The sequence below is a fragment of the Procambarus clarkii genome, chromosome 78, assembly GCF_040958095.1.
Source record: "Procambarus clarkii isolate CNS0578487 chromosome 78, FALCON_Pclarkii_2.0, whole genome shotgun sequence".
In the NCBI taxonomy this organism is placed as follows: domain Eukaryota; kingdom Metazoa; phylum Arthropoda; class Malacostraca; order Decapoda; family Cambaridae; genus Procambarus; species Procambarus clarkii.
In genome coordinates, this window is record NC_091227.1 from 11,521,192 (window position 1) to 11,547,474 (window position 26,283).

General features: G+C 46.0%; 1 protein-coding gene across 4 annotated transcripts in view; it reads left to right on the top strand.

Annotated features, from left to right (window-relative positions):
• Positions 1-26,283, top strand: part of LOC123745939 (polyamine-transporting ATPase 13A3) — a 193,840-nt gene that overhangs the window by 16,989 nt on the left and 150,568 nt on the right. For all 4 annotated transcript variants that reach the window (XM_069314070.1, XM_069314068.1, XM_069314071.1 and 1 more), the window contains exons 3-7: positions 15,944-16,111; positions 16,272-16,426; positions 19,562-19,709; positions 20,272-20,406; positions 24,500-24,566. In XM_069314070.1, coding sequence (XP_069170171.1) covers positions 15,944-16,111; positions 16,272-16,426; positions 19,562-19,709; positions 20,272-20,406; positions 24,500-24,566 — 673 coding nt within the window. The remainder of the gene's footprint in view (positions 1-15,943; positions 16,112-16,271; positions 16,427-19,561; positions 19,710-20,271; positions 20,407-24,499; positions 24,567-26,283) is intronic.

Genomic DNA, 26,283 nt, shown 5'->3' on the forward strand with positions numbered 1-26,283 from the left:
GCAGTAACCAGCCTGAAGCCAACAACACAGCCACTCTTCTGGTCAAAAGAGATGTCCAGCAGCTGGACACCCTCATAAACACTGTCAAGCAGTATCCTCCCCCCGTGATAGCAGCCTGACGATTAAATGCGACTTCAGCACACTGTATAGATTTACTGAACAATTTTTTCTACCACTTACGGGCTATTCATGCCCGTGCTACTTTTTGGGTGGCTTAATCTTCCTCAATCAATCAATCAATCATCATCCACATAGAGACCCAGAGACACTTCAAGATGTTACCGACCAAAGGTCACATTCATTCCAAAAATCAACCACTTACGAGCTACTCATGCCCGAGCCACCTCTTGTGGTGGCTTAATCTTCAACAACAATTAATCATCAATAATCTAACTCCAAGAGTGGTTCAGTACAGACGCTTGCAAATCTACCACGTTCACTGCATCCTGCTACTCTGCCGACTCCATCGTGCAGAAGGGCTTCAGCTTACTACGAGTGTACCACATTTCTCGAAGACAAACCCAAACCCGGTTATTGTGAATCAGGTCGCAATAACCGAGCACATTCTTCTCTCCTGCTACATCGAGCACGTTCGCACGCTGCCTGCATCTTTTGGTACTAGATTACATGTTTCACAGCGACCCCAGGGAACAATAGCCTCATATTTATTTTTTTTATTTATTTTCTTTCATCCTCTGGGAGGGAGAGTTATGTAACAAGTATTATTATAAAATGTCAGTAATATACTTGCTCCATATTCTCATTAGTTTATGTGCAAATAATGAGATGGGTCTGTTAGTTCTACTTGGTCCACTACTTACAATTAATACCTCTTCTCAGGTGTACATTTCAAACATACAATCTAGCAAGCCCTCCAGATGGAGTGGGTCAACATCCGGCCCCAGGGAAAGTACTCACACAATTTAACCTGCTTTAGGGTATGAGTAACTGTGTCCACACTGTACACAATGAATAACTAGATTGTAAACTTTATGATTTATTAATCACAAAACTCTTGCCCATGACAGCACCCCTGGCACTGCCAGTTGATATTTACTTTATGCTCAGAATTCCCCTGGGACAGGGATAAAGGCTCACACACTAAACACTATAGGCAGGCCCAGAAACCTCTGTAGGAGGAACAATTGTAATATCCCAGAACTTTGAAACACAAATGAAAATCCTCTCTAAACTCACTCCCACAAACCCAATAACAGAGGAGCAAGAGTTGAGTTGCACACAGTAATAATAGCTATTAAAGTAGATCGGTGGCCAATACTTAAAAGAATATACCTGTATTTACCAGAAGGCCACTAACACTCTAGTGACCTCGATGAGGACAGGAAGCCGGTGACTTGTCCAGGGTTCCCTCCACCCTCCACTTGTCCTGATGATTTTTTTTCAAGCTAGCTTTTAAGTTCAGCGAGTTTTGGCAGTTACGGCTTCGGCGGGTAGGCTGTTCCATGGGTTTATAACCCTGTAGGCGAAAAAGCATCTCGTGTTTTCAGTCCTACACTGTGGCTTGTAGAGCATGAAATCGTTACCCCTTGTCAGCGTTACATCTGATCTTTAGAAGAAATTGTCCGGATCAACATCCCCAAATTGTTCAGTAGTTTGAACGTTTTGATGAGATCGGCCTTGTCATGTTTCCAGTGTTGTTAGCCCTGGGGCTCCCAACCTGTCCTGGTATGAGAGTTAACTTAGTTCTGGTATTAATTTTGTTACCCGGTGTTGAACTTTCTTTAATGAAACTATGTCTTTCTGAAGATGAGGTCTCCATGCCTGGATGCAATAATCCAGGTGGGGGACGCACCAAAGATATTTACAATTGAATAACTACCTTATTTTCCTTAAAGTCAAAGGTACACTTGATTATTCTAAGGGTTTGGTAAGCTTTTTTTACTGCTACTCCCACTTGTGGAATTTTCAGTGAATCATGGATTCTGACTCCAAGGTCATTTTCTTCATCAATCTGTTGCAATGTAATGTTGTAACATTACCTCTCAGTAACGCCTCGTAACACACAATAACTCCACCCAACACAGTAACCACCCAATACACAGTACTAACATAAGGGGGTGTGGGACTTCGATAATCCCTCCTTTAGTTATTATGCACCCCATACCCATCTTGACATTACCCATACACTGAGTCACAGTGCGGTTTCCGAGCAGAGAGGTCGACCACTGACATGGTGTTCTCCCTGAGACAGCTTCAAGAAAAGTGCAGCGAGCAGAGGAAAGCTTTGTACATCGCCTTCATTGACCTTACAAAGGCCTTCGACCTCGTGAGTAGGGACGGGCTCTTCAAGATCTTGGCCACAATTGGCTGTCCACCCCATCTTACTCAGCATGATACAATCGTTCCACAAGGACATGAAGGGAACAGTCGTGTACGACGGCTCAACTTTTGAACCATTCAATATTAACAGTGGTGTTAAACAGGGGTGCGTTCTTGCTCCAACCCTGTTCGGCATCTTCTTCGTGATCTTTGTCAAGCATGCCTTTGAAACAACCACAGAAGGCATCTATCTCCGTACAAGATTTGATGGAAAGCTCTATAATCTATCCAGACTCCGAGCAAAAACAAAAGTACAGATGTGAATCATCAGGGAGATCCTCTTTACCGACGACGCAGCGATCACCACACACACACATCAGAAGGCCTGCAGCAGCTACTCGACTGCTTTGCTGCTTTGCCTGTTGCGCATTCGGCCTGACAATCAGCCTGAAGAAGACACAGGTGATGGGACAAGACTTCAATGAGCTACCCTGTATAAACATAGCAGACAATGTGCTGAAGGCAGTTCACGAGTTTATATACCTGGGCTCCACAATCTCAGACACCCTTTCCCTGGACACTGAGCTCAACAGGCGTATCGGGAAGGCCGCAACAACACTGGCCAGGCTCACAAAGCGCATTTGGGAAAATGCCAAACTGACAGTACACAATAAGGCACACGTCTACATGGCCTGTGCGGTGAGTGCACTTCTCTACGGCTCGGAATCCTGGACCCTGCGCTCTCGCCAGGAGAGACGGCTCAATACCTTTCACATGCGGAACCTGAGACGCATCCTTGACATCACGTGGAAAGACCACGTCGCCGACAGCACAGTACTTGAGAGAATAGAAGTCCCTTCAATGTCCACTCTCCTCTAGCAGAGACACATGCGATGGCTGTGTCGTGTCACACGCATGGAAGATGATCGGATACCGAAGGACCTCTTGTATGGAGAACTGGCATCAGGAAGGAGACCCAACAGAAGACCTCAGTTGCGTTTCAAAGACGTCTGCAAACGCGACCTCAAACAGATGAAGAACCATATTAACACTTGGGAGGCAGCAGCTGCAGACAGGCCTGGAGATGCAAAGTGCAGAACGGACTCTAGCAATTCGAGGATGAACTGAAGAGGCAGGCGAAGGGTAATAGACTTCAGAGGAGGTCTCGACCACTGTCAGATGCACCCGCTTCGGCGTTTATCTGCGCTCGCTGCAGTCGGGACTGTCATTCTCGGGTTGGCCTTCACAGCCATAGCAGGTGCTGCATCCAACTAGACTGCAAATAACTAGACACCCAGGGGCACAACTCTATAACCCCACGGGATTGACGGATGCCTACTACAACTACTACTACTACTACCCCATGTTGTGGGCGGTAGTGGAAAGGGTTACAGAGGCACATAATGGGCTCAGGGACTAAACCCCACAATTAATTTAGCTAGGCAAGTTTCAATCTTGATGAGCTAGTTACAAAATTCACTGAACATCGTCACATCAACAAGGGGCTTGAGACCGACCACAAGTACAGTTTCTAAATTAAGCAACTGACATATGTGGAGAGCTAGTGTCACAATTGATATGTTTGTCCTGCACACCGCCCCCCATCCAGTGGCCAGCGGTGGATAGGTTACAATCACTTAGTTACTACCTACAGTTAGCAAACTGGGGATATTTGGCTAAGATTTCTGGTAGCAGATAATTTTGAATGAAATATTTACACATCTTTTGAACATTTGTTACAGAATTGTCTCAGAATTCACGTATCTTTTCGCACTCCATCACATAGTGAAGGAGGGTGTGCGTATAATTTTGTTGACACAGTTTACATTTGGTCAGTCTTTTGGTCATTTGGTCATCAGCAGGTCTTACGACCCTGGATCCAAGATTAAAGGGATCCAGATCCAGATAATGAAAATTACCAGAGATATTTATAGCCGAGTGTAAGTTGAGCAGTAGTAACATGTAGGATGCTAAGATATTTGTCTACGGTTACCGTGACACCGTGTTGTAACAATTCGGAAATAACGTTATCAGTAATTCCCTTCGTTGTACTGTTATTATTCTCTTAACCGCCTGCATTGTCTCTTGATAAAATGAAGAGTGTTGATCCCTCTGTTTACCTGATGCTGTTTGGAGCCATAGAGCACCATCCAAGGTTCCCAAATCTAGCAGCAGGTCTTTTTTCTACCTTATTATATTATATTATATTATATTATATTATATTATATTATATTATATTATATTATATTATATTATATTATATTATATTAGTAGTAGGCATCCGTCAATCCCGTGGGGTTATGGAGTTGTGCCCTGGGTGTCTAGTTGTTGTAGTGTAGTTGGGTGCAGCGCCTGCTGTGGCTGGGAAGGCCAACCCGAGAATGACAGTCCCGACTGCAGCGAGCGCAGATAAACGCCGAAGCGGTGCATCTGACAGTGGTCGAGAAGAGGAACTCCCTGAGGATTCTCATATGTACTTTTGTCTTTGCTCGGAGTCTGGATAGATTATAGAGCTTTCTATCAGATCTTGTACGGAGATAGATGCCTTCTGTGGTTGTTCCAAAGGCATACTTGACGAGGATCGCAAAGACGATGCCGAACAGGGTTGGAGCAAGAACACACCCCTGTTTAACACCACTGATGATGTTGAATGATTCAGAAGTTGAGCCATCGTACACGACTGTCCTCTTCATGTCCTTGTGGAACGATTGTATCATGCTGAGTAGGATGGGGTGGGCAGCCAATTTTGGCCAAGATCTTGAAGAGTCCGTCCATACTCACGAGATTGAAGCTCTTTGTTAGGTCAATGAAGGCGATGTACAGGGCTTTTCTCTACTCCCTGCACTTTTCTTGAAGCTGTCTCAGGGAGAACACCATGTCAATGATCGACCTTTCTGCTCGGAAACCACACTGTGACTCGGAGTACACTCTTTCGGCAAGAATCTGAAGCCTGACGAAGACGACCCTGGCGAAGAGTTTGCCAACGACGCTGAGGAGGGAGATGCCGCGATAGTTGTTGACATCGCTTCTGTCACCTTTTATTTTTGTAGAGAGTGATGATGTTTGCATCTCTCATGTCTTGTGGCACCGAGCCCTCCCTCCAGCACTGGCACAGAAGTTCATGAAGCTCAGTTTTAAGTGTTCCAAGAGCACACTTGAGAACTTCAGACGGAATCTCGTCGTCTCCTGGGGCCTTCCGAGGAAAGTGAATGCACTGCTTTCTCAACTTCTTCCACAGTTGGTTCAAGATCAAGTTCTTCCATGATGGGCAAGCATTCGATTGCATCCAAAGCCTCTACGCTGATCAAGTTCTCTCTGGAGTAGAGTTCAAAGTAATGTTCCACACAGCGATTCATCTGTTGATCACGGTCTTTAATGATCTCTCCAGCGGCTGATTTCAGAGGAGCCATCCTGTTTTGTGTAGGGCCTGTTGCCTGTTTAATCCCTTCGTACATGCCTCTTATGTTGCCGACAGTGGCCGCAGTCTGGATGATGGAACAGAGTCGAAGTCAGTAATCGTTAGCACAACACCTCGCAGTTTGTTGAACTTTACTGCGGGCAGTACGGAGGGCCTGTAGGTTCCTTTCTGAGGGCAGGTTCTTGTAGGATGAGAGAACTCATCTCTTTTCCTCTACGAGGGGTAACAGTTCCTCTGCACTGGCCTCGAACCAATCTGCTGACTTGTTCTGCCTCTTACCGAAGGTGGACATGGCAGTGTTGAAAATAGTGCCCCTGAGATGTGACCACCTCTCACTTGCGCTATCACAGGGTGGTACAGGAAGGTCATTTACCAGCGCCACAGTGAATTCCTCCACCTTGTGAAGGTCACGGGTCTTGTTTACGTTAATGCATAGTCTTCCCTCCTTTGCTCTGTGGATTTTCCGGGGCTGGAACTTTACTCTGCAAACGACGAGAGAGTGGTCGGTGTCACAATCTGCGCTCTGGAAGCTGCGGGTCAGTTTGACATTTCTCAGATTGTTACGCCCCATAAGCACCAGGTCAAGTTGGTGTCAATGCTTAGACCTGGGGTGTCTCCAGGAAACCTTATGCTGGGGCTTGGTGTCGAAGAAGGAATATGTGATGCAGAGATCATGACAGCAGCAGAACTCCAGGAGGCGCTGCCCACTCTCATTCATCTTCCCAAATCCAAACTGGCCCAGGCAGGAAGGCCAAGAGCTGTGATCAGAACCAACTGTAGAGGTGACCCACGTGTTACAACAATAGTACAGTAATTCACCTGGAACTGTCGTCGTAGGGAGAGGAAGGGCTGGTAGGGTAGGTGGAGCAAGTCTAGGCTCCTCAGGAAGGGTAGGACAGAGGGAATCAATGCCTCTTAGGGGTCCTATGGGCACATATCCTAAGTGCCAGTGGTGCCGGGCAGGCGTCGTCCGCGTTGGGTCACATGCAGTCCAAATCTGGCCCACTCGGCCTGCGCGGGCTGCCGCGCGGGTAGGCCGTGCGCCGTCGTCGTCCACCAATCAGGGCACAGCCCTGCCTATACTGTAAAATGTCTCCTTGGCGGGCACTTTGAATGTGGTTCCCTCTACACTCCTCCCGTCCCTATAGAACAACGGGTATGTTGGAGGGAAAACGTTTCACTATATACAACATGTCTTTTTTGTAAAAAAGTCTATTTTCATGAATGGGTCCTATTACAATTATTACCCGTATTGTCTTTGCACTATACACGAACTGTTTCAACATTGCATACACTACACTATTCCTTTTCCTTTTTTCTTTTTTTTTTTCTTTTTTTTTTTTTTTCTTTTCCTGCTCTTATGGCTCACACCGAGGACATGCATACTCTGGTTTTGACCGTACACTCGCCAGAGTCACTCCCACGCAGACCCCATGGAACCATTCCGCGCACATATCGCATTGCACCATAAACTTTCCATCGTATGGTTGCCGACACACACAGTAAAGGTCCTTATATGGCCCTCCCACTGGGTCCTGAACCTGTGACATATGATGTTTAAACTTCTCAATCCAGCCCGGGCATGTACGGTCCTTGCACTTCTTTAGTTTATCATGATTTGCTGTGATGTTGTCATTCTGGAGCTTGACCCTAAATAAACAAGATGAGAACTTGTGGATGATGACGCCTGGGCCCTTCCACTGCGGTGATAGCTTCCGGCACTGCCCCTTCACCTGTGCCGTGTCTAGCAGGTAAACCAGGTCCCCTTTCTCATAGACCTGTAGCCGTGCCCGTAGGTCATAATCTCTCTTCATTCGTTCCTGGTTCGTGGATAGAGACTTCCGTGCCAGTCCATGCGCCTTCTCAATTTCCTTCTGCAAATTTGCTAGGTATGGTACTGCATCTGATTGAAGTTGCACCTCCCGGGGGTACATTAAATCTATTGGCTGGTTGGTTTCCCAACCGAGCATTAACTTGTTGGGCGTGAACCCCGTCTGTCGGTTCACACTAGACCTGATGGCCCCTGCTATGTGTTGAATATAGGTGTCCCAGCTGTCATGTTGGGAACTGGCATAACACCGCAATGCATCCATGATGGTTCTGTTATACCTTTCCACCTGCCCATTCGCCGACGGCCTGTAGGCGGTAGTACGGGCCTTGTGGATGTGCATCAATTCGCAGAGCTTCGTAAACAAGTCACTTTCAAAATTCCTGCCCTGATCGGTGAAGATTTCAAACGGATACCCGAACCTGGTGAAGAACCCATCGAGTGCTGCTCGGGCGGTGTTCTCTGCCGTCTGGGACGGTAGTGGCACACACTCAATCCATTTAGTGAACTGATCTACCATTACCAGGAGATATTCGTTGCCTTTCGGAGTCTTAGGCAATGGTCCCAGAATGTCCAAGTGTACCCTTTCCATTGGTGCACCCGCCTGGTACTTAAGCAGCTCATGCCTGCTGGTCTTGGATGCTTTTTTGTTCATACTACAGTGGTGGCATGATGCCACGTAATTTGCGACGTCCGTTGATAGTCCGTACCAGAAGTACCTTGCTTTGACCCGCTCCATTGTGCGATTCCGGCCCTGGTGGCCCATATCAGGTATATCATGGCACAGATTCAGTACCTCCTGCCTCAGGCTGCTGGGTACATACAAAAGCTTCTGGGCGGCTCCCCCCTGATCTACTTTGTGCCACCACCAAAGCCCATTTTCCATGAGGAGTGCTTCTTTGTTTAACCAGTAGTATTTTGTTGCAGGGCTGGCCCCGAACAGGTCCCCTTCTGTTGGCTGACGGCCTCCCACCCATTCTCTTACCATTCTCATGTCCGGGTCTCTCTCCGTCCGCTCCTGTAACTCGAGTAAATGCAACCCTAGCCTGTCCGCCGTTGTTCTGGTGATGATCCTAATGTCTACTACTTCTGGGGCCACTGCGTCTTTTTCCTTATAAAGCGTCTCGGCAGGCTTTCTTCGGCCATCTTCGCCAGGGTCCCATGGGAAGACAGCCAAGTTGGAATCCTCCGACCACCAGTCTTGAATAGGGGCTATAGTGCTCACACGTCTAATCGTCCCCCGGATCTGAACGTTACATGCACATCTGAACGACCCCGTAGCCAGTGGGACGACGTCATCTACCGTCTCCTGGAAGGTCGCCCAGTTCTGATGTGCCCTGCGACAGTATGAGCATCCTCCACACGGCAGGTCCTGCACTGGCACGTCCTGGCGAAAGTGGGTACATGCCTGTTGAGTGCCTCCCTCCCTGGATAAAGAGTCTGCATTGTTGTGTTTTTTACCTGCTCTATGCTGGATTTTTAGATCAAATTGGCTCAGCTCCTCCAGCCAACGTGCTAGTTGGCCCTGGGGGTTCTTAAACCTAACCAGCCAGACCAGGCTGCCATGGTCCGTGCGTATGGTAAAAGGCCGCCCCAAGAGATAGTGCCGGAACAGCCTGGTAAACCTGACTACTGCCAATAGCTCTTTCCTCGTGGTGCAATACCTTCTCTGTTCTGGGGTCAATGCGAAACTGGCATAAGCAATTACCCTTTCTTTCTTCTCTTGAACCTGTAGCAGCTCCGCTCCTATCGCCCAGTCGGAGGCATCGGTGTCCAGGATGAAGGGGTCATGTCCATTAGGTAATCCCAGCACCGGAGCTGTAGTTAAGGCCATTTTGATAGCTGCAAAAGCCTCTTGATGCTTGTCTCCCCATTCGAATCTGTTTCCGCCGGTCAGTGCGTATAGGGGTGCGGCTAACTCTGCAAATCCCTTTATGAAGGTCCGATGGTAGTTGGCCAGTCCCAGAAATCTTTCCACGTCTTTGGATGATCCCGGCTTCTGCCATTTCACCACTGTGTCTATCGCCTCTTTTCCCAGTTCTAGTCCTGCCCTGCTGACCATCCTGCCTAAGAACTCAACCCGTTTCTTAAAGAGGGCGCATTTTTGTGTTTTCAGGCGTAAACCATAGGTTCTGAATCTCGCAAATACCTGTGCTAGGTTGGAGAGGTGGCTTTGGAATGAATCGCCCAGCACCAGGATGTCATCCAAGAATGCTAGCACAGTTTCCCAATTTAGCTCCTGCAACACCAAGTTCATAACCCTGGCGTAGGTAGCCGGGGCATTACAAAGACCAAAGGCCATTTTCTTAAATTCAAACAGTCCGTATTTCGTTATGAATGCCGTCTTCTTCCGATCTTCTTCTGCTATGTTGATCTGATAATATGCCGAGTTGGCATCTAGCTTGCTAAACCATTCGTTTCCCGCCAAGGTGTCCAGGCACTCATCGACTAGAGGGAGTGGGTACACGTCCTTTATGGTGCGAGAGTTCAACCCTCGATAGTCTACACACCACCGAACTGACGCATCCCTTTTCCTTACCAGAACTGGTGCCGATGCCCACTCAGATACTGACGGTTGGATGATGCCCGCATCGAGCATGCGCTGAAGGTGTCCTTTCTCCTCCTGTGCGAAGCATGCGGGTGTTCGTCGTATTTTTTGCTTCACAGGTCTTGCATTACCCGTGTCGATGTGGTGAGATACCTCCTTGAATGATCCCAGGTCAAATTCACTTGCGGCAAAGATGTCCTGGAAGTTCCATAACAGGTGGGTCAGTTGGCTTGCCTGCTCTGCTGACAGCGTTTCCTCGACGTCCCGTACCATGGTCATCATATGGGGAGGTAATTTGACTTGAGTTTCACTTCGTACCCTCCCCACTGCCCTTGCTGCTACCGCTGGGCCCGGCCCCGGTAAAATTTCCCATACTGCCTCTGCATTGGCCACATGCATCCGCCTCTTTAATGTGATATTCTGCCCTGTTACGTTGAGTACACATACCTTCAGGAATTCTCCCTCCTGATGGAGTGTGCGAACCACTGGCACCTGCCCATCCTCCAGGGGCTCCACTATACACTGGGGCATACTTTTGTCCATTTCACATTTGACCCTGGCCACTGAATGTGGTGGGATAACAGTGTATTGGGACACTGCTACCTTAGCGATGCACGGAGCTAGGTTAGGGTCAGGCTCCTCTTTCGTCTCTAGCTTCATAGGAATCACCTGTCCCTGTAATATCATTTGAGACTTGTCTAGGGCTATACTAACACCGTATCTTTTCATGAAATCGAGCCCTAGCAACATGTCGTCTGCAATAGGCGCCACATACACTCCCACAGTGTATTCCCGTCCCGCAACCAGCAAGGAGATGGGGCCCACCAGTGTTCCCGTAAGGTGCATTTGTTTCCCCGCCGTGCTTAAGGTTATGAGTTGTATCACCTGGGGTGGTGGGTTCAACAGTTGATGGATCTCCTGGGAGATAATGGTGACCTCGGCCGCTGTATCCACAATCGCCTTGACCTCCACGTCCCCGATCTGGACTGGGATCCAAAACATAGAGCCGGATCTGAGCTGTCTGATGGTTATGTGATCTCTTCCCCCGTCCTGCTCTTCCGTGCCCGACGTCCCTTGGCCCGCCCCTATCGTGCTCTCCCTTTCTAGGCCTGTTGTACATTGGGTCGGAGTTAGGCCGACTGGACCGACCCATCCGTGTTTAAAGACTCTTTCTCGTCCTCAAATGAAACGCGCAGCTTGTTGCCCAGGGGGTCCCTGAGCCGGCGGCTTCCCTCCCCATCACTTCCCGGTTCCAGACATTCCCGAGCCACGTGACCCTCTTTCCTACATCTGAAACACTGCAGCGATCGCCTGGGAGATGGGGAACGACGAAAATTCGGCGATATGATGGCCATTGTGAGACGCCTCAAACTCTCACACACCTGATCCAATTTCCCGCTGAGTTCTGAGACACCTGCTACCAAGACGTCCAATTTCGCCTCCGTGTCCATGGAAGATGAAGGACCCGAGCCTGCACTCGACGGGTGGTGAGTACCGGTTCCACGGCCTGCGGGACTGGTAGCCGGCGAGGCACCTGGTGTCGAGCGCCGAGAAGCGTCCTTACTCCTGGGTGGTTGCTCATACCGAGAGTACCTGCCCACTGCATTCACTCTTACTGCTGGCCCCTGGGACCCGCGGCGGTGGGAGTCGTGCCTGCTTGAACTTGCGGAGCCGTGGATTGCTACGGCATTGTGCTGGAAGGTTTGGGCCCGGTCGATGGCCTCTTCCATTGACGAATTTCTTGCATTGGCAATGTATTCTGCCAGAGTCTTGTCCTGTAATCCCTGGCCGAATCTCATTACTGCGATTTGTTCCACTTCCCATCGTGGCACATGTTTGTAGGCCCGATGAGCCAAGTGGTGGGCCCTATCTGCCCAATCAGCAATATCTTCTTCTGGTTCCTGCTGGGCCTGGTTAAACTTCATCATAGCTACATCCAGAACTTCCCTATCGCCAAATCGCTTGATCATCTTATGCATCATGCGAATATAATCGATCGACGGTTCTCTGTCCAGTAAGCGATTGTAAAAATCACTTGCCTTACCCTTGAGACACCATCCTAACTGTGTCAATGACGTAGGCCCGCTCCAGTCCTTTTCCGAGGCATAAGACGTGAAGCGGCGGTAGAAGGTGGCCCAATCTGACTTCCCGTCATAGTCCAACGCCCGAGGTGGTGTGCGGAAGGTCTCTTTCTGTTGGCGATAACCTGTCCGCCTGCTGCGGGATAGAGAGGCATCCGAATCGGAAGTCAGAGAGCTGTGTGACGAGTGTCGAGCTGTCCGTCTCCTTGATCGAGCCGATCGATGGTGGGAGGGGCTCCCCTGCCGAGTACCTTGCTGGCCACTAGCCCTGGAGTAAGCTGGTGACTGAGGTCGACGTCCACGTTGGCTGCTGCTGGTGGCACCCCTAGAGGAGTGGCGGGTTCCCGTTTCGCTGGATGAGGACGATGAACGACTTCCTGCCCCCTGACCTAAGGGCCCGGAGCCCTGTTGGGACGGGTCCACCTCAAACGATATAGCAGCCATCAACTCGGGTTTGGTCCGAAGGCGGTTGATATCATAAATGTTGTCCTCCGTGATCACATGGTGACGCCGAAACTTGATAATGCGAGCGGCCAATTTATCTCCTACACCCGGTAGCAGCTGCAGCTCAGCAGCCGAAGCAGAGTTTATCTTGATTAGAGCCATTGTGCCGGTGTCGAAAGTTAAAGCTCCGATATCGTGCCACACCTGGTAATAAGCTTTAGACCTGGGGCCACGCACCTCACATGTATACCACCCCAAACAGAAAAACAAAACAAAAAAAACACAGACACCAATAGCCACACTTAAGGTTCCAATGTTCAGAGATAGAGATAAATGTTCCACAAGGAAAAATAAGCACTGCACAGTCAATATTGTAAATGATGGGGCCAGGTGGGTTTCAAGCAACATAAAACACTGCACACTTAATTGGTACCTAAATCACTTGAGGCTTAGACAAAAACTGGGCACTTACTGCACTTGCAAAGCTGGAAAATCTGATATGGCAGGCACTTTGAGGAACTTTGACAAGCAATGTGCCTGATTTTCATAAGCACTGGGCTGAGGGTTCTCAAAAACACTTTTTTCAGGTGAACGTGTGGAACTGTGTGCAGGGCGGATCACCATCCACCTTAAATCTGGTATGAACTCAAACTCACTGGCTCACTTAATGTATCTCTTTCCCTTGAGCCGTTACTTCTGTAGAAAGCCCAGAACAGGTTACGTCTAGCTAACAGTAGAAATGAGAAAATAACAGACCTGTAGCAAGCACCCTGCAGAGCTGGGGCCAGCGTCGCTGTAGTAAACACGCTGGAGACGGATGCGCTCGGGAACGACAGCCTGAAATCCTCCGCGAGCGGATTCGTAAACAATACAGGTCGGGTATGCTCATGAACGGTGGCCCGTATTCCGTGTGAATGGTGGTACTCGTCTCCCCTTCTTCAAAGAACTTGGGGACCGCGGGAATCGGTGCTTGGGGGACAAGACAATAAAATGCAACAAATCCGGAGAAATAATCCGTATAAAACACTGATAACTGGAACTTATGGAGAATCTTGGGGGATTGCACGAGATGTGGAATAAAACATATGCACAAAAAAAACAGGGGTTGAAATATCTTGGGCACCGCTATTGAACAACGAACCGAAGAACATCTATGGTGCAACCAAAGCCAGTAATTCGAGACTGGAACCGTTGAACACTATCCAAGACGTCTTGACTGAAGTCGGCAGAACGATGATGCAGATATCTTGGCGAGGTCCTCTTGATCACCGCGTGGGAACGTTTACTCACTGCGCCAATGTAGAGGTGACCCACGTGTTACAACAATAGTACAGTAATTCACCTGGAACTGTCGTCGTAGGGAGAGGAAGGGCTGGTAGGGTAGGTGGAGCAAGTCTAGGCTCCTCAGGAAGGGTAGGACAGAGGGAATCAATGCCTCTTAGGGGTCCTATGGGCACATATCCTAAGTGCCAGTGGTGCCGGGCAGGCGTCGTCCGCGTTGGGTCACATGCAGTCCAAATCTGGCCCACTCGGCCTGCGCGGGCTGCCGCGCGGGTAGGCCGTGCGCCGTCGTCGTCCACCAATCAGGGCACAGCCCTGCCTATACTGTAAAATGTCTCCTTGGCGGGCACTTTGAATGTGGTTCCCTCTACACAACTCTTGCATTAAAATCTCCCAGGAGGAAGACTGGCTCTTGTTGAGGTATGTCTCTGAGAGTTGGCCTCTCTAGGCTAGGTATAGGTCGAGGTCATCATAGAACTCGTCCTTCGCTTCGGTAGAGGTCAGTGTTGGTGCATAGGCATTGATGAGGCTAACCATTCCTGCTGCTGTATGAAACTTAAATTTGACGATCCTTGCAGACCCCTCCGTGGGCAGTACTATGGATCCCAACAACCTGTTTCTGATGGCAAAGCCAACCCCATGCTCCCTTACCTCTTCTGGTGATTTGCCCTGCCAGAAGAAGGTAAGAGTCCTTCTCCCGTATGCTGCCGGTCGCAGGCAGACGTGTCTTTTGCAGGGCGACTATGTCCATCTGGAGCCTGCGCAGTTCATTGTTGATCACAGCTGTCTTGCGGGCGTCGGTGACTTCCAGTAGATCTTCCAAGAGACCTGATGTCATGGTCCTTACATTCCATGTGCCTAGTTTGAGAGCTGGGTGGCTCTGTTTGTTTTCCTTTGCCTGGTGCATGGGTTAACGATCCTCTTATTGGATTGTGGCCTAATCCCCACGCACCCAGTGGAGCAGGCGGACCGTGGCGGGACAGAACCTTATTAGCTGGGGGCTGCCCAGCTTAAGGCGGGCGGTAGCTGTCCTATGAAATCGGATGATTTCTCCCACCGACGGAAGCAACCTCTGGCGCCTCACTCTACGCCAGTTGAGTGGTAGGCTTATCACCGGTAACTGTCGCTTCCCGTGTTGAGCTATGCTGGAGTGTCCTCTCCAGGGCACAGGCCTGGGCAGTAATTATGGAGAACCAGCTGTTGCCCCATGCAGCAGATCTACCCTCTCCATGCCACCGATGTGATCCAAGGGAAGGGCAGGCGCCGATACGCTTGGCACCAGTGTCGTCCCAGGAGTTGCCAAAATGTAGCTGTAAACAGCTGCAAACTGCCTTAGGGACTCCGACTCCGGATTTTTCCTCAGGGTTGAGTCCCAAAGTCTTTCCCATGAGTGGGTGTAGCCGCAAGATAGCAGAGGTTTGAATTCGGGGTTTTCCTTCCCCTAGATGAGCTGCCTTCCCAGGCTAACGAGTCCCATCTGCCCGAAGCAACTGGTTTTAAGGCGCCAGAGACCCGCCTTCACCCCTTCTCCTGTTGGTAGAAGCAGTTCTGCCAGGCCTAGAGGCTAAGCCACCCGTGCAGGCCAGGAGCTGGACTTGGTTGTCCAAGGCTATTTAAGACGCTAGCCATCAGGGGCACTTTACAAGCTGTGGGAGCTTATCTCTACAACCCTTTACCCCGGCTATAACAACCCTTGGAACCACCTCATATATTATATTATATTATATTATATTATATTATATTATATTATATAAGGTTATATATTATATTATATAATGTTATATATTATATTATATATAATGTTATATATTATATTATATAATGTTATATATTATAATATATTATATTATATTATATTATATTATATCCGGTCTCGAACTCGTGATAACCAAATCTAATTTATGTTTTCTTTCAAATTAAGCATCGTTCTGAAATTATTAGTCCTGTTTTTGATAACAAGTTTTATCCTCCACAAGTCAATCATTACTTTTTTAACAGCCAAAACATATCTTGTTTTAAGACAACCATAATCTTGACTGGCTGCTACGCCGATGTGCCCTCAGGAGGTGATGGGGTACAAACGGGACCCGGTGAAGCTGGCGCTGACGGTGGTGGCGACGGTGATGACGGGAGGCCTCCTCCTCATCTTCATTACCTGGCGACCCTCTGTCAAGCTCGCCCTTACCCACCGCCGCTGCCCCCTCCTCCAAGCTGACAAGTTGCTTCTCAAGGTCTGTGTCGCCACTAGCGCCACCGGAGTTATAGCTCCGTAGCAGCAATCTAACATAATAGGAAGGACAATGCCAGATCCAATAAATAGTAAATCATTAATAGCTTATTATTATTAAATTATTAGAATGTGTGAGTGACCTCTCGTGACCTCCTTTATAGGACATATACCAGCAGCTGTGGGAGGAGGAGGTGGTGAGGGAGGACGCTGCAGGGAGCGAAGAGGTTGGTCCTGACGCCTCGCCTCGCGTCTATTTCGTCAACAAGAATATCAAATACCTGTGGGACGACGCCACCTGCACCTTCCTCAGGTTGCAGTAAGTACCACGAAAAATCAGTTTTTTTAAATCTTACATTATTTTCTATTTTACTTGAATGAACTCTACATAGTTGTCATTTCGTAGGTCTGATATTGCACCATCTTTTCGTCTCGGTGGTTTAAATACGCTATGGCCATGGATGTTTGTTAATAAATTCCATTATAAATTTGAATGTATAATACGGGCAGTTTAACATAGGTAAAGTTTTACCCTGGGTAAAATAACTTGTGACAACATTAATGTTGTAAGTTAACAATGCACTGTAACTGTTGAATTCAAATGACTTGAAGTTTAACATCGTGAGATTAACCTTGTATATTACCTAAATAAACATTTATTTATTTATTTATTTATAAACTTGGTAAGTGTAACAAGGGTAAATTTAGTAATGTAAGAGGGTAAGAGGGTAAGCTTCGAGAGGGTAAGTCTAACAATGGTGAAGGTATTGGTGAAGTCTAACAATAGGTGGAGGTACTACTTTGGGTAAATTAACAATGTTATACAGTAACATTGTACATGGTTTGGAGACCTAATTTCCAAAAGGATATCGCTACTCGGGAGAAGGTGCAACACCGGACAACAAAAGTTATTCCAGAGCTAAGTCATCTCTTGTATAAGGAGCGCTTGAAGACCACAGGGTTAACAAAACTGCAAACCAGACATGAGAGGACGGATCTCATTGATATTTATAAAATACTGAACAGGTTAGAGGATGTTGATCCGGATAGTTTCTTCAGAAGGTCAGATGTAACACAAACAAGGAACAACGGTTTCAAACTCAATAAGCCACAATGTAGGATTGAGAACAGGAGATGCTTTTTGATCCACAGGGTTATTAACCCATGGAACCGCTTACCTGCCGAAGCCGTAACTGATAAAACTGTGTGGCGTTTTAAAACATACCTAGAAAATATCATCAAGGCAAATGGGGGGGGGGGAGACCTTCGACAAGCCGCCGGCGTCCTGTCCTCGTCGATGCCACTAGGGTTAGTGGGCCTCAAGTAAATCAGGTATATGTACACCTGTCCCCATGAAGGATATAACTTTCAATCTAAGTACAAAGGTATGACGTCGACCAAGCTCACAAGATGTTAAACCTGTCATCTTTAATCGGGTGCCCGTAAAAATCACTCGAGAGAAGTCCATGACATCACCGTAACAAGAGCACTACTGAATAAATCCACTCGGATATTACACACAGAAATCACAATAGCGTGATGAGTCAAATGAACAAATCCATAAGGGCCATGACGAGGGCTCGAACCTACGTCCGAGAGGATCCCAGACGCGCCATTTGATGTTCATTTGATGCATCTCGCTATTGTGATTTCTGTGTGTAATGAAGTAAGGTTGAAGAGGTAGAATAGCTTATTGGCAGAGCTCGGGTGCACGGGGGGAAATGTGTAAAAACATGGTTTGTGTCTTGGAGAAACTGCAGGATCCGTGGTAGGTCAAGTTGATTTCCCGATTGCAATCCTTTTGACCATGTCGTAGCTCAGTCGATTAAGGCGCATCTGGGATCCTCTCGGACGTAGGTTCGATCCCTCGTCAAGGTCCTTGTGGATTTGTTCACTTGAATATTAGATAAAGCCCACGATATAAGATTACAAATTCTTGAAGACCTTCACATAAAAGCAAATCAACAATCCATAAACACTTGACATTCACCTGACATAATTTTGTATGCATTTGACTTCCCAGTGATAGAAATTAGATGTTCCCTCAGGCATGTCTTGTTACTCCTCAATTGAGAATGAACCTTGAAAGTTCATTTGAAGTGGATAAGTTTGGTGTGTTGTCTTCTAGTCTGGGGTCCTTTTTCCCTGTCCGACTTCAGGAGGGAGTTTCCATCAATCTGGTAACTTGTGTTGGGCCTCCTATACCTTACACTTATCTTCATTGGTTTAAAATAACAGAAAATTACCATTAGTAGCCAATTGTCAGCCTCAGTATTCAAATTAATCCAGGACTTATTGTAAGTTTGAAAATCTTCCTCTGTGTTTATCCTCATCATTTTCTGGTCACCACCAAAACATTTATAGAAAGGAATCTATGATATCTGGGAGATCACGCAACTATATCAGAAAAAATATGGGTCCAGAAACTACTCCATGTTGGACACCGCTGCTAAGATTTTCCACTGATAACTCCCCCCCCCCCCCCACCAATCAGAGTGAAATTTTGCTTTCCATGGCTTAGGTGCTTCCTTTTTTTTTTTTTTTTTTTTTTTTTTTTTTTTTTTTTTTTTTTTTTTTTTTTTTTTTTTTTTGAGATATATATAAGAGTTGTTACATTCTTGTACAGCCACTAGTACGCGTAGCGTTTCGGGCAGGTCCCTGGAATACGATCCCCTGCCGCGAAGAATCGTTTTTTCATCCAAGTACACATTTTACTGTTGCGTTAAACAGAGGCTACAGTTAAGGAATTGCGCCCAGTAAATCTTCCCCGGCCAGGATACGAACCCATGACATAGCGCTCGCGGAACGCCAGGCGAGTGTCTTACCACTACACCACGGAGACTGTTAAATCCGTGTTCTTTATCCACTTAGCCCCTTGCCTGCCATTCCAGTTTGTGCACTATCCTCAAGTGGGACATGGAGCCAAAGGCCTTCTAATAGTTCAACATTTATTGCTATATCATAATCATTAATTATGTATGAATACTTCTTTTGTTCGTTCTATTTAGAGGAATTAGTTTAGTTAATTTATTATGCACCCCTTACCCATCTTGTGGGCGGTAGTGGAAATGGTTACAGAAGCACATAATGGGCTCAGGGATTGAACTCCACTATTCATTTAGCTAAGCAAGTTAAAGTTTTGATGCCTATATAAAAGAGAAAGCTAATTGTTGACCAATCCACAGACTAGAAAATGAAGGGACGACGACGTTTCGGTCCGCCTGGACCATTCTCAAGTCGATTGTCGATTGTCACAATCGACTTGAGAATGGTCCAGGACGGACCCGAAACGTCGTCGTCCCTTCATTTTCTAGTGTGTGGATTGGTCAACATACTTCAGCCACGTTATTGTGACTCATCGCCTGCGGATAGCTAATTACTCGTCCATACATAATATGTTGAGTATGAGGCTTGTGTAAGTTGGACTTGTCAGTATCCTGGGATTTTCACACAGGTCACTTGACAACGGGACGACGTTCAGCACGTTCCACAACGGAAGTGGAGGACTGGGGCAAGACGAAGCTGCTCGCCGACTCTCACTCTTCGGTGAAAACTACATGAAGATCGAGGTCCTCTCCGTGTGGCAGCTCCTCGTCCAGCAGGCCAGTTGCTCTTCTCTGTTCTATCACAACCTTGGTCTGTGGGGCAGGGAGACGATCCTTGTATTCCTTAATATTTACTGGGTATTGTGACACTATTCTTGGGTTATGAATTTTAAATAATATATAATTGAAGTACTGTATCTTCACTAGACTTGCAGTGTGAATGCAACATCATCTGCTAGACATGTGTGATTTAAGAATAGGATTGGCTAGTAGTGTAGATTATTCATCACAGTTCTATGGCTTTACATAATTCATTATCAGCGGCTGCAGGTACGGTAATCTTCCCAATTTTATGCGTGCTATATAGTAGACAAACTGAGTTACATAATTGTCTTTGTATACATACTACAGATATGGTGTGACATATATATTGTCTGCCAACTGCAACAGTTCTAGCGACTTCCACGCCTCGTGAAGCACACACTGACACAAAGGTACACTGATGTGGTCTGGTGGTTGCTGCAGTAAATACAGCCACTACCACTCCACATTCTCGTCCATATTTACTGACAACCCGGTGTCAAAAGAAACATACTAATACTAATGATGCTCTCCACAGGCGTATAACCCATTCTACATCTTCCAAGTGTACACCGTGGTCTTATGGGCTCTGCAAGATTACTTCCTCTTTGCTGGCTGCATCGTGGCCCTCTCCGTCATCTCCACTACCCTCATCGTCTGGGAGACCAGAAGGGTAGGTGGAGACCGTCAGAGTTCTCATCCAGCCAAGTTAGCCTTCCCACGGCAATGATTCTCAAATCTAATAGTTTTGCAGGCCAGGTTTTCATTCGGACAAAATGCTGTATTAGCAAAGTTACCTTTGGTATCGTTATGGTTGAGCTTCTCTTACGGAAGGCATATATAGTTTACCATAAAAAACTTCCCGTTTGCATTTCAGAAAAATATTCCTTAATTACGTAAAATATTTTTGAGTTTGGGATTTTCAAGTTTTCCCTGAATAATTGGTTCAGAAGATGACTGATAAGACTCATTGATCAACATGGCACTCGTCTATTAGGTTAGAAATGTGATTATCGTGGGCAATTTTTGGAACGCCTGCAAACTAGTTGAGGTGGCCATTGGCCTCCTGTACAAATGTCATAATTGACGTGTAAATATTGCATTCTGAATGGAAATCATTAAGTTTGTAGTTGTAATGCATTTGACTATAGGCAAATTGTGCATCTTTAGTTATCGCGAGTTGTACTGGAAAATTGTAATGCTAGTGATATCAGGTTGAGGTGTGCACTGGCCAGCAAACTCTTATAAGGCGCATCTTAGCAAAAACAGCAAACACTGTTTTAGCCAATTAGTTTACAGTAGACAGCCCATCTTCAAAACAAATCGGTTTCCATCAAGGGCAACCGGTTTCATAATGTATTTATCAAATAATGGGCTTTCATCTGGTACTATAAATATTCCCTAAATTAAGAAAAATCTAAACAAAACCTTAAATAGGTCTAGCTATGCATAAATCCCTCTATATCTATAAAAGAGAATGTCTGTTCTTCAGTCTATCTGTCTGAGGCTGGAGGCTAGACGCCCGGGGCTATCCTCACCCAACTTTCCAACATGAATCATGGAGAGTATGGGAGTGTCATAGGCCAGACAGTCAGCCTATGACACAATATTTCACATGTCTATGGGAGTGAAATATTTGTATGGATAGGTCACCCATATAATGTTTATAAAGTCAAGACTGAAATGAAGGTTGTGTTTATCCTAGACTTATTTAGCAGGTAAATTCTTAGTTATACAATTTTATGAGAGAGAGAGATGGTGAAGCGAGGGAATTAGAAGGGGAAGGAGATTGGGAGAGAGGGTGAAGAGGGAATGAAAGGGAGGAAGAGAGGGGAGAAGAGTGGAATGGGTAATAATAATAATAATAATAATAATAATAATAATAATAATAATTTTTTATTTGCAAGAAGGTGCAATGGGTTGGAGAGATTACATAAGACTAGAATTTTTACAATCTTGCCAAGCCACTAACACGCATAGCGTTTGGGGCAGGTCCTTAATCTAACATGTCAGGTAAGATGAAAAGGTACATTGTAGCAAGGTTTTATATCAACAAATAACTACAAAGAAAGTTAACAGGGGTGATTACACTGGTAAGGATATATATCGTTAGTACTAATATTGGGGAATTGAGTAGTACAAGATACAATGTGAGTTTGAAACACAAGGTAGGAAACTATGAAGATGAAATTAGGTACTTGTTGGTTTTACCTTTGAACATGGGATGGGTTTAATTCATCAGTGAATGAGTTCACTTTTATTTGCATGTAGTGTTTGCACAGATTTAGTCTGACTCTGGGAATATCAAAAGAGATATTTATTTCTGGCATGGTGCTCATGGATTATACCTATCAAGAAAAAGTTTCAGTTCAAGATTTAGGAACAAGGTTTTGCACATGTAGCTAGCACATAAGAAAATGTGGAGTGTATGTTTAGCATGTTAAGAGACTTAAACAGCGGGGGGGGGGGGGGGGGGGTGTTGTCTGATGACAGAGTTTGTTATAGTACTGATAGCAGATTTTTGCTGAGTGATGATAGACTTGAGGTAATTTGCAGTGGTTAAACCCCATGTACCGTGTGTAAAATAGGGATAGATTAGTGCAGAGTATAATGAAAGGAGAGCAGAGAGGGGAACATAATATCTGATTTTGGAAAGATTTTGTAGAAAGTATTCCAACCGTTTATGAGAATTTTGGCTATGTGTTGTATGTGGGTGCTGAAGTTCAGTCCCTTGTCTGTATTGGCCAAGGAACTTTCCCCTCATTTTTATTGGCAATGTTAACATTGTCTATTTGAAGTTGAGTCTAATTTGATGATTTACTATCAAATAAAACGTAGGACTTTTCTATGTTTGGTTTAAGTTTGTTGGTTGACATCCACGAGTGAACTTTTTTTTTAATTCATTGCTGACAATATTATAGTATGTAGGGGTTGGGGTCAGAAGAGATGAAGACTGTATCGTCAGCAAAAAGTATGGGTTTAAGAATGTTAGACACATTTGGCAAATCATTGATGCATATAAGAAATAGGAGATGTCCCGAGATGCTGCCCTGTGGCACCACTACTCGATGGTAGAATGTGGGAGGTTATGCTATTGATGGCTACATATTAGTGTCACTGAGATAGGACGCATATAGTCCAGAGCAAGGGCTCGAATACCATAGTGGTGAAGTTTAAGTAGGAGGTGGTTATGGTTTATTGTATCAAAGGCTTTTCTCAGGTCATTGAAGAGACCATTTGGGAATTAATTTTTTGGAACTCATTTTGCACCTTGTTCTCCCTCCTGTTCTCTCTCCCTCCTTCCCATTCTCTGCCCCTTTGTCTTTCCCACTCCGTCTCCCGGTTGGCAAATTATACTAGAGTAACTAGAGTAGTAGAGTAACAAATCATGCTTCACCAGAGTCGTTGGTTGTCACAATAGTAACCAATCCTTGCTAAAGAGGGCGTGGGAGTCTATCCCAACCAGCCCGTGACACTTGTCATACAGTCACACATCACCCTGCGGAATCCGGTAACTCTAGCCCAAGGCATCTACCCTCAACCTCGAACAAACAAACTGACATTTTTTTTAGATATAAATAGGGTTCCCTGTGGTGCCTTGGTCTCCGTCTCTCTCCCTCAAGCACATTAATTCTACCTATCCCTCCCCATTCTACCTATCTTCCTCCCTCCCAGTCTGCCTTATTTTCTCCCTCCCTGCCTCCCTCCCTCCCTCAAAGTCTATCTTCCTCATTCCCTGCCTCCCAGTCTGTCTTCTTCACTCCCTCAGGGTCTATCTTCCTCACTCCCTCACTCTCATCGGGTTTCTCTACCTTTTTCCCTCTTGTTCTCTTCCCAGTGGGCAAAACATGCTTCAGTAACATTGAACCAACGTTATCGACGTTGAACCAACATTATCGGCGTTGAACCAACGTTATCGGCGTTGAACCAACGTTATTGACGTTGATACAACGCAGATAACAGCTTGAACACAGAGTGTAACACTGGACAATCAAAGACAGAGTTTAGGCTTCAAAAGAGTCGTTGGGTTTCGCATTAGGAGTCAATCCTACAGAAAGAGGGGCTTGGGGTCGACCCCTACCACTCTCTATACCACTGGTTCCCAAACTATAAGCCATATGGCCCCATGGTAGGCCTTTTGGCAACATGAAAGGGGTCACAAGTTGAGACAGTGGAGAGGTTATGATCCCAGAGGACACCAGAGGGCGCCTTTACTGAGTGTAGAGACCATTAATCAGGGCGCTATAAAAAAAGGGGATAATGACCGTAAAGAATTTGGGAAAGACTGCTCTATATAATTACAATTCACCATGGAAAGTTGCGTGAGATTAACCGAAACCGTCTGGCCTCAACCTGGAACAGACAGACAGACAGACAGACAGACAGACAGACAGACAGACAGACAGACAGACAGACAGACAGACAGACAGACAGACAGAGAGACAGACAGACAGACTGTCAGGCATTCTCTTTTATCCAAATTTTTGAGAGTGTGCGTGTGCGTATTTTTAAGGGACAGATTAGCATATGTTCTATTGTTGTAAATGGCCACGAACCTGAATGTGTTTCCTTATGTTTACTTCTTTGTCTGCAGATTTTATGAATTTTTGTATTGTGCTTTTATTATATTTGGTGTAGATGGATGTTTCATACTAAATTACTATTTTCTATCTACAATCACATAGTTGGATATATGAAATTCTTCATTAAGAAAGTTGCAATATTGACAAAATTGTAGTGTTCAGCGCCTTGTATTCCTCCCGCAGCAAAGTCGGGCACTGCGGAAGACCGTGACGTCACAGTCGGAGGTCGAGGTCCTGCGTGATGGCCGACGTAAGTACCACTCTCAGGTTCATGTGTATGTTCACACACCTGTTATCTTGTGACATCTTTACATGCACCTTACGATGTTCTCTCATCTGTTCTTTACTAAAGCTCTTCCATCACATGCTGACCATTGATCCTGGACCAGTTATCTAAGTGGCTACTGATTCTCTCCTGACCAATACAACCGCTTCACACGACTGTCTAGTATATTATATGAATGAATAACCGCTTCTGAAGTGGAGGTTTCCATGTCTGGATACAATAATCCAGGGGAGTCTACACTAGTCTGACTGTGGAATGTAAACAATATTTATTTATGATGGGATTCCCATATGTTAATTACATAGGTTTCATGATAGTAGATGGAGGAGAGGACGTAGTCCTTCGCCCAGCCAGGCAGAACTAACCCTATATAACTCGGAAAACAATCAGGCACAAAACCAGAGTGACCACGAACTGAACAGTAATGTACAGAATTCAGGAGCAATCTCAAGGCCAAATAGGAACAACGTAAACATAATTAATTACTTCTACACAAAGGCCAGAAGCCTGATGAATACATATGATGCATTGTGTGGATACGCTGAGGCGGAGAATCCCGACATCATTGGCATCAGTGAAACATGGGGACGAGAGGACATTATTGAAGGGGAACTCCACCTCCCAGGGTACCATCCATCGTTCACAAAGGAAGGGACAAGAAGAGCAGGTTGGGTAATACTATATGTGATAGAGGACCTAAATGCAACGACCAATGAAGAACTGAAAACCATGGGATCCTCAGAGTCTGTATAGTGCAACATTCTAGCTCACAATGGTAGCAAGATGACAGTGAAAGTATGCTACAGGGCAGACTAAGCAACAGCATAGGAAGTTACTGATCTGCATAATGTGATCAATATGCTGCATCACAAATCTAAACTATTATAATGGGGGACTTTAAACATGAGAGTTGACCTGATTTTCCGTGATATACCTGAGGGCCACTAACCCCAGTGGCCTCGACGAGGACAGGAAGTTGGCTGCTTGTCGAAGGTCCCCCCATATGCCTTGTTGAGCTTTTTCAGGTACATTTAAAAACAACACAGTTTTGGCATTTACGGTTCCGGCTGGTAGACGGTTCCATGGGTTAATAACCCTGTGGGTGAAAAAGCATCGCCTGTTCTCAGTCCTTCATTGTGGCTTGTTGGGCTTGAAAACGTTGCTCCTTGTTTGTGTCACATATGACCTTCTGAAGAAAATATCCGGATCAGCATCCTCTAACTTATTCAGTATTTTAAAAGTTTCAATGAGATACGTCCTCTCATGCCTGGTGTGCAGTGTTGTTAGCCCTGTGGTCTTCAAGCGTTCCTTATACGGGAGATGACTTAGCTCTGGAATGACTTTTGTTGCCCGGTGTTGCACCTTCTCCAGAGCAGTTATGTCTTCTGAAAATGATGTCTCTATGCTTGAATACAGTAATCTAAGTGGGGGCGCACCGGAGATGTATACAGTTGAACCAATAACCTTGTTTTCCTTATTGTCATAAGTACACTTGATTATCCCAAGAGTTTCGTTAGCTTTTCTCACTGCTGTACCTATCTGTTGTGCAACTTTTAATGAGTGGTGGATCTTGACTTCAAGGTCACATTCTTCATCAATCTGCTGTAATGTAATGCTATTAATTTAGTAATCGTGGCGATGGTTGCTATGCCCCACATGCATGATCTTGCATTTGTCGATA